At 33.4% G+C, this 10964-nt stretch overlaps 1 protein-coding gene across 1 annotated transcript in view; it reads left to right on the top strand.

Moving 5' to 3' along the window:
- The first annotated feature begins 4627 nt into the window (after positions 1-4627).
- cdk9 (cyclin-dependent kinase 9 (CDC2-related kinase)) overlaps positions 4628-10964 on the top strand; it is a 7164-nt gene continuing 827 nt past the window's right edge. The window contains exons 1-8 of the mRNA XM_087790414.1: positions 4628-4686; positions 4823-4936; positions 6741-6822; positions 9532-9622; positions 9681-9847; positions 9947-10118; positions 10758-10906; position 10964. The exon at position 10964 is cut by the window's right edge and continues 827 nt beyond it. Coding sequence (XP_087646540.1) covers positions 4646-4686; positions 4823-4936; positions 6741-6822; positions 9532-9622; positions 9681-9847; positions 9947-10118; positions 10758-10906; position 10964 — 817 coding nt within the window. The 5' untranslated portion in view covers positions 4628-4645. The remainder of the gene's footprint in view (positions 4687-4822; positions 4937-6740; positions 6823-9531; positions 9623-9680; positions 9848-9946; positions 10119-10757; positions 10907-10963) is intronic.

The following is a 10964-nucleotide window of genomic DNA, read 5'->3' as shown; positions in this document are numbered from 1 at the left end:
ATTAAAATGAATCAAAACAAAATAGAATATAAATGAATAAAAATCAAATATATCTTATGAATGACAATAATTCTAAAATGATAAAATAATCAAATAATCAAATATATCATATGAATAACAATACAATTAAAATGATAAAATAATAGAAAATAACATATTGGATGGACATAAATAATGTCATGATAATAATGATATTAACAATAATAAAATAATAAAAACAAGCATTACATAAATAATGTCATGATAATAATGATATTAACAATAATTAAATAATAAAAACAAGCATTACATAAATAATGTCATGATAATAATGATATTAACAATAATAAAATAATAGAAACAAGCATTACATAAATAATGTCATGATAATAATGATATTAACAATAATAAAATAATAAAAACAAGCATTACATAAATAATGTCATGATAATAATGATATTAACAATAATAAAATAATAAAAACAAGCATTACATAAATAATGTCATGATAATAATGATATTAACAATAATAAAATAATAAAAACAAGCATTACATAAATAATGTCATGATAATAATGATATTAACAATAATAAAATAATAAAAACAAGCATTATATAAATAATGTCATGATAATAATGATATTAACAATAATAAAATAATAAAAACAAGCATTACATAAATAATGTCATGATAATAATGATATTAACAATAATAAAACAATAAAAACAAGCATTACATAAATACTGTCATGATAATAATGATATTAACAATAATAAAATAATAAAAACAAGCATTACATAAATAATGTCATGATAATAATGATATTAACAATAATAAAATAATAAAAACAAGCATTACATAAATAATGTCATGATAATAATGATATTAACAATAATAAAATAATAAAAACAAGCATTACATAAATAATGTCATGATAATAATGATATTAACAATAATAAAATAATAAAAACAAGCATTACATAAATAATGTCATGATAATAATGATATTAACAATAATAAAAAAATAAAAACAAGCATTACATAAATAATGTCATGATAATAATGATATTAACAATAATAAAATAATAAAAACAAGCATTACATAAATAATGTCATGATAATAATGATATTAACAATAATAAAATAATAAAAACAAGCATTACATAAATAATGTCATGATAATAATGATATTAACAATAATAAAATAATAAAAACAAGCATTACATAAATAATGTCATGATAATAATGATATTAACAATAATAAAATAATAAAAACAAGCATTACATAAATAATGTCATGATAATAATGATATTAACAATAATAAAACAATAAAAACAAGCATTACATAAATAATGTCATGATAATAATGATATTAACAATAATAAAATAATAAAAACAAGCATTACATAAATAATGTCATGATAATAATGATATTAACAATAATAAAATAATAAAAACAAGCATTACATAAATAATGTCATGATAATAATGATATTAACAATAATAAAATAATAAAAACAAGCATTACATAAATAATGTCATGATAATAATGATATTAACAATAATAAAATAATAAAAACAAGCATTACATAAATAATGTCATGATAATAATGATATTAACAATAATAAAATAATAAAAACAAGCATTACATAAATAATTTCATGATAATAATGATATTGAACAATAATAAAATAATAAAAACAAGCATTACATAAATAATGTCATGATAATAATGATATTAACAATAATAAAAACAAGCATTACATAAATAATGTCATGATAATAATGATATTAACAATAATAAAATAATAAAAACAAGCATTACATAAATAATGTCATGATAATAATGATATTAACGATAATAAAATAATAAAAACAAGCATTACATAAATAATGTCATGATAATAATGATATTAACAATAATAAAATAATAGAAACAAGCATTACATAAATAATGTCATGATAATAATGATATTAACAATAATAAAATAATAAAAACAAGCATTACATAAATAATGTCATGATAATAATGATATTAACAATAATAAAAACAATAAAAACAAGCATTACATAAATAATGTCATGATAATAATGATATTAACAATAATAAAATAATAAAAACAAGCATTACATAAATAATGTCATGATAATAATGATATTAACAATAATAAAATAATAAAAACAAGCATTACATAAATAATGTCATGATAATAATGATATTAACAATAATAAAATAATAAAAACAAGCATTACATAAATAATGTCATGATAATAATGATATTAACAATAATAAAATAATAAAAACAAGCATTACATAAATAATGTCATGATAATAATGATATTAACAATAATAAAATAATAAAAACAAGCATTACATAAATAATTTCATGATAATAATGATATTGAACAATAATAAAATAATAAAAACAAGCATTACATAAATAATGTCATGATAATAATGATATTAACAATAATAAAATAATAAAAACAAGCATTACATAAATAATGTCATGATAATAATGATATTAACAATAATAAAACAATAAAAACAAGCATTACATAAATAATGTCATGATAATAATGATATTAACAATAATAAAAACAAGCATTACATAAATAATGTCATGATAATAATGATATTAACAATAATAAAATAATAAAAACAAGCATTACATAAATAATGTCATGATAATAATGATATTAACGATAATAAAATAATAAAAACAAGCATTACATAAATAATGTCATGATAATAATGATATTAACAATAATAAAATAATAGAAACAAGCATTACATAAATAATGTCATGATAATAATGATATTAACAATAATAAAATAATAAAAACAAGCATTACATAAATAATGTCATGATAATAATGATATTAACAATAATAAAAACAATAAAAACAAGCATTACATAAATAATGTCATGATAATAATGATATTAACAATAATAAAATAATAAAAACAAGCATTACATAAATAATGTCATGATAATAATGATATTAACAATAATAAAATAATAAAAACAAGCATTACATAAATAATGTCATGATAATAATGATATTAACAATAATAAAATAATAAAAACAAGCATTACATAAATAATGTCATGATAATAATGATATTAACAATAATAAAATAATAAAAACAAGCATTACATAAATAATGTCATGATAATAATGATATTAACAATAATAAAATAATAAAAACAAGCATTACATAAATAATTTCATGATAATAATGATATTGAACAATAATAAAATAATAAAAACAAGCATTACATAAATAATGTCATGATAATAATGATATTAACAATAATAAAATAATAAAAACAAGCATTACATAAATAATGTCATGATAATAATGATATTAACAATAATAAAACAATAAAAACAAGCATTACATAAATAATGTCATGATAATAATGATATTAACAATAATAAAATAATAAAAACAAGCATTACATAAATAATGTCATGATAATAATGATATTAACAATAATAAAATAATAAAAACAAGCATTACATAAATAATGTCATGATAATAATGATATTAACAATAATAAAATAATAAAAACAAGCATTACATAAATAATGTCATGATAATAATGATATTAACAATAATAAAATAATAAAAACAAGCATTACATAAATAATGTCATGATAATAATGATATTAACAATAATAAAATAATAAAAACAAGCATTACATAAATAATGTCATGATAATAATGATATTAACAATAATAAAACAATAAAAACAAGCATTACATAAATAATTTCATGATAATAATGATATTGAACAATAATAAAATAACTAAACACATTCATTAGCTTCTCTATGTTGTATATTTTGAATTAAATCATAAACTCAGGTCTCATCCGCCTCGAAGATACAGACTCTCATATAATATCAACAATAATAAAAATCATTTTAAGCACAAACTCAAACAAGTCATGTGACCAACAGTTGTAGTTTAACTGAACTATAACTGTTTATCTCAGGAGTCACGACACCAAACAAGCTGTTAGCAAAGAAATGAACCGTTGATGGAATAAACATTATTTAACTCCTAAACATTGTCTGAGTTTCAAACTGTGGCCTCTTGGTTGAGCTTGAACTTCCTGAAGAATATAAATCATTTGAAATATATATAGTGACATGGTGGGAAAAAAAAACTTCTCTTCAATATTTAGATTTGTTGATGTTATTTCACCTCTAAAGCACTTAAATACAAACAACTATTACTTACTAAACTAAAACTACACTGTGTTTACATTATATGTAAGATTACAAAATATTAACTAGTGAAAAGAAAATTGAATTAGATTATTTCAAAAGATTTGTTCTCTTTTGTTTTGATCCTAAAGTTTATTTTAAACCAAGATGAAATTAATTAGATATTGATTGAGAAAGTAGTATCTTTCAGGTGAAGCTCGTCCGTGAACACAACATAAATGTAAGTGTTTTTTGTTGGTGATTGTTTTATTTATTGCGCTATTTTATCAAATGATTCGTATGCTTAACTCAAACAATTAATGTCTAAAATAGAACCAATTATCTTTTGTAATCAATTGTTGAAACTGACATCTGTGAATTCTTTTGGTGAGTTTTCATTTGTCCCTCCGCGGCCTCCGTACAAGCGTCTACGTCACTGAAGATGCAACGAGACAAAACAAGCGGCGCCGCTGCGGCGGAAAAGTAAGAAAAGTGTCTTTTATTCCCGCGCGAGTCAATTAACAGTTGATTTAAACGTAACTTAATAATAACTTCTTCTTCTTTAAACACCAACGAGGCCAGAATCTCACTCAATGTGACCGTTTCGCGTGTTTTCCAGGCCGGACCGCGAGGCCGCCATCATGTCCAAATACTACGATGGCGTCGAGTTTCCTTTCTGTGACGAATTCTCAAAGTACGAGAAAATGGCCAAGATTGGACAAGGAACGTTCGGGTACGTAGGTCCAGAACCAGCGGAACCAGCGGCGGGTTCGACTGTGTTCACGGAGGTGTTTGTGTGTTTGTTTGTTTACAAACTCGAGCTAACTTAGCATTAGCATTAGCATAGCAAACATTCTGTGTTTTGAACAATTTTTGGTGATTCGTTTAAAAAATACAATTCATTTACACTCGTTTTTCAAAGGTTTCCTTTGAACCTCAAACTAGGTATGTGTGTAACATTTTAAATATGAATTGATTTTTATGAAACCAGTATCATGTAAAGTTCCAGGGATACAAGTATATTGTTTTCTGCGATAAATATGAACACAGATAAAGTATAATAACCCTGGAAATTCACTAATTTATGGTAAATATTTTAGTGACCTTTTTCTTAAACCAAACTGTTAAATCAAATCGATCAAACAGAATAAGATATATTATTGAGTGTAAACAAGCCAGATTTTGTAAAATAAAATATAAAACTCTACATAACACTAAACGTACGTGTTTTTATATGCGATATAGTTATATACTTACTACTTAAGTATAAGTTGTTTAAATGTAAAATAATGGACACATAAAGCAAATTGACGTTGTATTGAACTGATGAAATTGAAATTAGTGACGAAACTGTCAGTAAACATCGTCAGACTCGACCAGAAAATCGACGCGTCCGAAAAAACGATGTGCAATTGATCGATTTGGAAGATATTTGTCAGACTTACAGGTAAATATAAACTTTATATAATGTGGGTTCAGAAGAATATTTGACTCGCCGAGAGGTTTTACGAGGGAGTTTTGTCGAGTGAAAAATGATCTAAAGTTGTGGGTGATTTGAAGCTCGTATCCTCGACCAATCTAGAGATTTAAATATTCGACAGAAACACGGTGAACGCAGTTTGACGACGAATACTTCGATCCTGCAGTTCTTCAGATTGTTCGATCAAAAGTGACTCGCGCTGGTTGACAGATCACCAGGACGAGGAAAATACAGCCTACTAATGCCATGTTGACAATCATGTGTGTTCATATGGTTTTAAACGTAAACGATCTAACGATGAATATTTGTACAGAATTTAAAGGTAAATGTTTATTTACATCAATAAACGCCAGTATTTTGAGTCACTGTTGTTTGAATGATGTCACTGATCCACACATGATGTCACTGATCCTCACATGATGTCACTGATCCACACATGATGTCACTGATCCTCACATGATGTCACTGATCCTCACATGATGTCACTGATCCACACATGATGTCACTGATCCTCACATGATGTCACTGATCCTCACATGATGTCACTGATCCTCACATGATGTCACTGATCCTCACATGATGTCACTGATCCTCACATGATGTCACTGATCCTCACATGATGTCACTGATCCACACATGATGTCACTGATCCTCACATGATGTCACTGATCCTCACATGATGTCACTGATCCTCACATGATGTCACTGATCCTCACATGATGTCACTGATCCTCACATGATGTCACTGATCCACACATGATGTCACTGATCCTCACATGATGTCACTGATCCACACATGATGTCACTGATTCACACATGATGTCACTGATCCTCACATGATGTCACTGATCCTCACATGATGTCACTGATCCTCACATGATGTCACTGATCCACACATGTTTCACAGTCGACTGTAAACCAGACAAACTTGAATTATCTTTTCTTTCTTAAGATCATCTGTTTATTTCTGCGTCGTTCAGAGACGAACCTTCTCTCGTGTTTACACTCAAAGACGGTGTCGATGTGAACATGAAAGTGATTTATTGATGTTTTCCAGGGAGGTGTTCAAAGCTAAGCACAGACAGACGGGAAAGAAAGTGGCTCTGAAGAAGGTCTTGATGGAAAATGAGAAAGAAGGGGTAAGAACACGTGAAAAACTTTTACAATTATTGTGTTTAAAAAAAGGTGCTTTTTCTAGTCTGACAATATTTAAAAAAGAAGCATTTGGACACTTAAATAAATATATTTATTAAAAAACGTTTTTATACATATATTTTACAAAAGAAAAGAAAAATGAGTTGTGTTCTATGCTAGAGTTGACATAGATGGATGAATGGATGGAGAGAGGGATGGAAGGAAGGAAGAATGGATGGACATAGAGAGATGAATGGATGGAAGGAGAGAGAAGGAAGGAAGGATGGATGGACATAGAGAGATGAATGGATGGAAGGAGAGAGAAGGAAGGATGATGATGGATGGACATAGAGAGATGAATGGATGGATGGAGAGAGAAGGATGGATGACGGATGGATGGACATAGAGAGATGAATGGATGAGAGAGATGGATGGATGATGGATGGACATAGAGAGATGAATGGATGGAGAGAGATGGATGGATGATGGATGGACATAGAGAAGGATGGATGGATGATGGATGGACATAGAGAAGGATGGATGGATGCTGGATGGACATAGAGATGGATGGATGCTGGATGGACATAGAGAGATGAATGGATAGAGAGATGAATGGATGGAGAGAGATGGATGGATGGATGTTGGATGGATATATGATGGATGGACATAGAGAGATGAATGGATGAGAGAGATGGATGGATGGATGATGGATGGACATAGAGAAGGATGGATGGATGATGGATGGACATAGAGAGATGAATGGATGGAGAGAGATGGATGGATGATGGATGGACATAGAGAAGGATGGATGGATGCTGGATGGACATAGAGATGGATGCTGGATGGACATAGAGAGATGAATGGATGGAGAGAGATGGATGGATGGATGTTGGATGGATATATGATGGATGGACATAGAGAGATGAATGGATGGAGAGAGATGGATGGATTTTTTTTTTAGAATCCCTTATTAGTCCCGCGAGGGGAAATTCAACCATTCACACATACTGATGGGAGTAGGCTGTAGGCTGCACACCTGCACACTTGCGCCAAGTTCACCATCAGGAGCAATCAGGGTGAAGTGTCTTCAGGGACACAACGACACAAGCTTGTCTGGAGCTGGGATTGAACCTGCAACCTTTTGGACTGCAGGCAACCACTCTACCATCTGAGCTATGTCGCCCCATCCATCCAACATGGATGGATATATGATGGATGGACATAGAGAAGGATGGATGGATGGACATAGAGAAGGATGGATGGATGGACATAGAGAAGGATGGATGGATGGACATAGAGAAGGATGGATGGATGGACATAGAGAAGGATGGATGGATGGACATAGAGAAGGATGGATGGATGGACATAGAGAAGGATGGATGGATGGATGGACATAGAGAAGGATGGATGGATGGACATAGAGAAGGATGGATGGATGGACATAGAGAAGGATGGATGGATGGATGGACATAGAGAAGGATGGATGGATGGATGGACATAGAGAAGGATGGATGGATGGACGGACATAGAGAAGGATGGATGGATGGATGGACATAGAGAAGGATGGATGGATGGATGGACATAGAGAAGGATGGATGGATGGACATAGAGAAGGATGGATGGATGGACATAGAGAAGGATGGATGGATGGACATAGAGAAGGATGGATGGATGGATGGACATAGAGAAGGATGGATGGATGGACATAGAGAAGGATGGATGGATGGACATAGAGAAGGATGGATGGATGGATGGACATAGAGAAGGATGGATGGATGGATGGACATAGAGAAGGATGGATGGATGGATGGACATAGAGAAGGATGGATGGATGGATGGACATAGAGAAGGATGGATGGATGGACATAGAGAAGGATGGATGGATGGACATAGAGAAGGATGGATGGATGGACATAGAGAAGGATGGATGGATGGACATAGAGAAGGATGGATGGATGGATGGACATAGAGAAGGATGGATGGATGGACATAGAGAAGGATGGATGGATGGATGGACATAGAGAAGGATGGATGGATGGACATAGAGAAGGATGGATGGATGGACATAGAGAAGGATGGATGGATGGATGGACATAGAGAAGGATGGATGGATGGACATAGAGAAGGATGGATGGATGGACATAGAGAAGGATGGATGGATGGATGGACATAGAGAAGGATGGATGGATGGATGGACATAGAGAAGGATGGATGGATGGATGGACATAGAGAAGGATGGATGGATGGACATAGAGAAGGATGGATGGATGGACATAGAGAAGGATGGATGGATGGACATAGAGAAGGATGGATGGATGGACATAGAGAAGGAAGGATGGATGGATGGACATAGAGAAGGAAGGATGGATGGATGGACATAGAGAAGGAAGGATGGATGGATGGACATAGAGAAGGATGGATGGATGGACATAGAGAAGGATGGATGGATGGACATGGAGAAGGATGGATGGATGGACATAGAGAAGGATGGATGGATGGACATAGAGAAGGATGGATGGATGGACATAGAGAAGGATGGATGGATGGATGGACATAGAGAAGGATGGATGGATGGACATGGAGAAGGATGGATGGATGGACATAGAGAAGGATGGATGGATGGACATAGAGAAGGATGGATGGATGGACATAGAGAAGGATGGATGGTGGAACTACATGTCCAAGTGTTCTTGATCACTCGTGTCTTCCTTCAGTTCCCCATCACGGCTCTGAGAGAAATCAAGATCCTGCAGCTGCTGAAGCACGAGAACGTGGTGAACCTGATCGAGATCTGCAGAACCAAAGGTTGCTGAGAAACGATGACCTGCTGTTGCTCCACGTGTTCTGACCTTCATGTCTGCAGCCACGCAGTTCAACAGGTACAAGGGCAGCATCTACCTGGTGTTTGACTTCTGCGAGCACGACCTGGCAGGACTGCTGAGCAACGCACACGTCAAGTTCACGCTGTCGGAGATCAAGAAGGTCATGCAGATGCTGCTCAACGGACTCTACTACATCCACCGCAACAAGGTGAGGCCAGGAGCAACGTGTTCACGTGACTCATGGGAATGGTTCGGTTCGCGTTGTGCGTCGCTCATGTTGTCATCGTAATGACGTGTGTGTCGTCAGATCCTTCACAGGGACATGAAGGCGGCCAACGTTCTCATCACCAGAGACGGCGTCCTGAAGTTGGCGGACTTCGGTTTGGCTCGAGCGTTCAGTCTGGCCAAGAACAGTCAAGGGAACCGATACACAAACCGTGTGGTGACGCTGTGGTACCGACCCCCGGAGCTGCTGCTGGGTAAGACCCGGACCTGAACGAAACCCTGGACCCGATCCAAACCTTCCTCCTCGTCCTTCACACACGTGGCTCAAACTAGTCCTTTATCGGTCGTTGTTGTCGTGAGTGAGTCTCTGTCGTCAACACAATCAGTCGCACACTTTACATCAACACAATCTCTGCTCGGAGTCGCACACTTTACATCAACACAATCTCTGCTCGGAGTCGCACACTTTACATCTACACAATCTCTGCTGGGAGTCGCACACTTTACATCAACACAATCTCTGCTCGGAGTCGCACACTTTACATCAACACAATCTCTGCTCGGAGTCGCACACTTTACATCTACACAATCTCTGCTGGGAGTCGCACACTTTACATCAACACAATCAGTCGCACACTTTACATCAACACAATCTCTGCTGGGAGTCGCACACGTTACATCAACACAATCTCTGCTGGGAGTCGCACACGTTACATCAACACAATCTCTGCTCGGAGTCGCACACGCAGTCGCACACGTGCAGCAGGTTGTGTTGATGTAAAGTGTGCGACACGAGTGTAGAAGCTGTTGGTTGTGTCGACACTTTAGCTCCTAAAATGACTCTGAAGAACCTTCTAAGACCTGAACGTTGACTGGTTCTGGTCCTGGTCCAGGTGAGCGGGACTACGGCCCCCCCATCGACCTGTGGGGCGCCGGCTGCATCATGGCGGAGATGTGGACCCGGAGTCCCATCATGCAGGGGAACACGGAGCAGCACCAGCTGACCCTGATCAGCCAGCTGTGCGGCTCCATCACCGCCGAGGTGGGTCTTCAGGACTCTCTCTCGCTCCGGGTCTGAGTTCTGCTGGTTCTGCTGCAGG

The sequence above is a fragment of the Callionymus lyra genome, chromosome 5 (assembly GCF_982586985.1).
Source record: "Callionymus lyra chromosome 5, fCalLyr1.hap1.1, whole genome shotgun sequence".
Taxonomy (NCBI): Eukaryota; Metazoa; Chordata; class Actinopteri; order Syngnathiformes; family Callionymidae; genus Callionymus; species Callionymus lyra.
The sequence above is the reverse complement of the archived record's forward strand: the minus strand, read 5'-3'. Positions and strand labels throughout refer to the sequence as shown.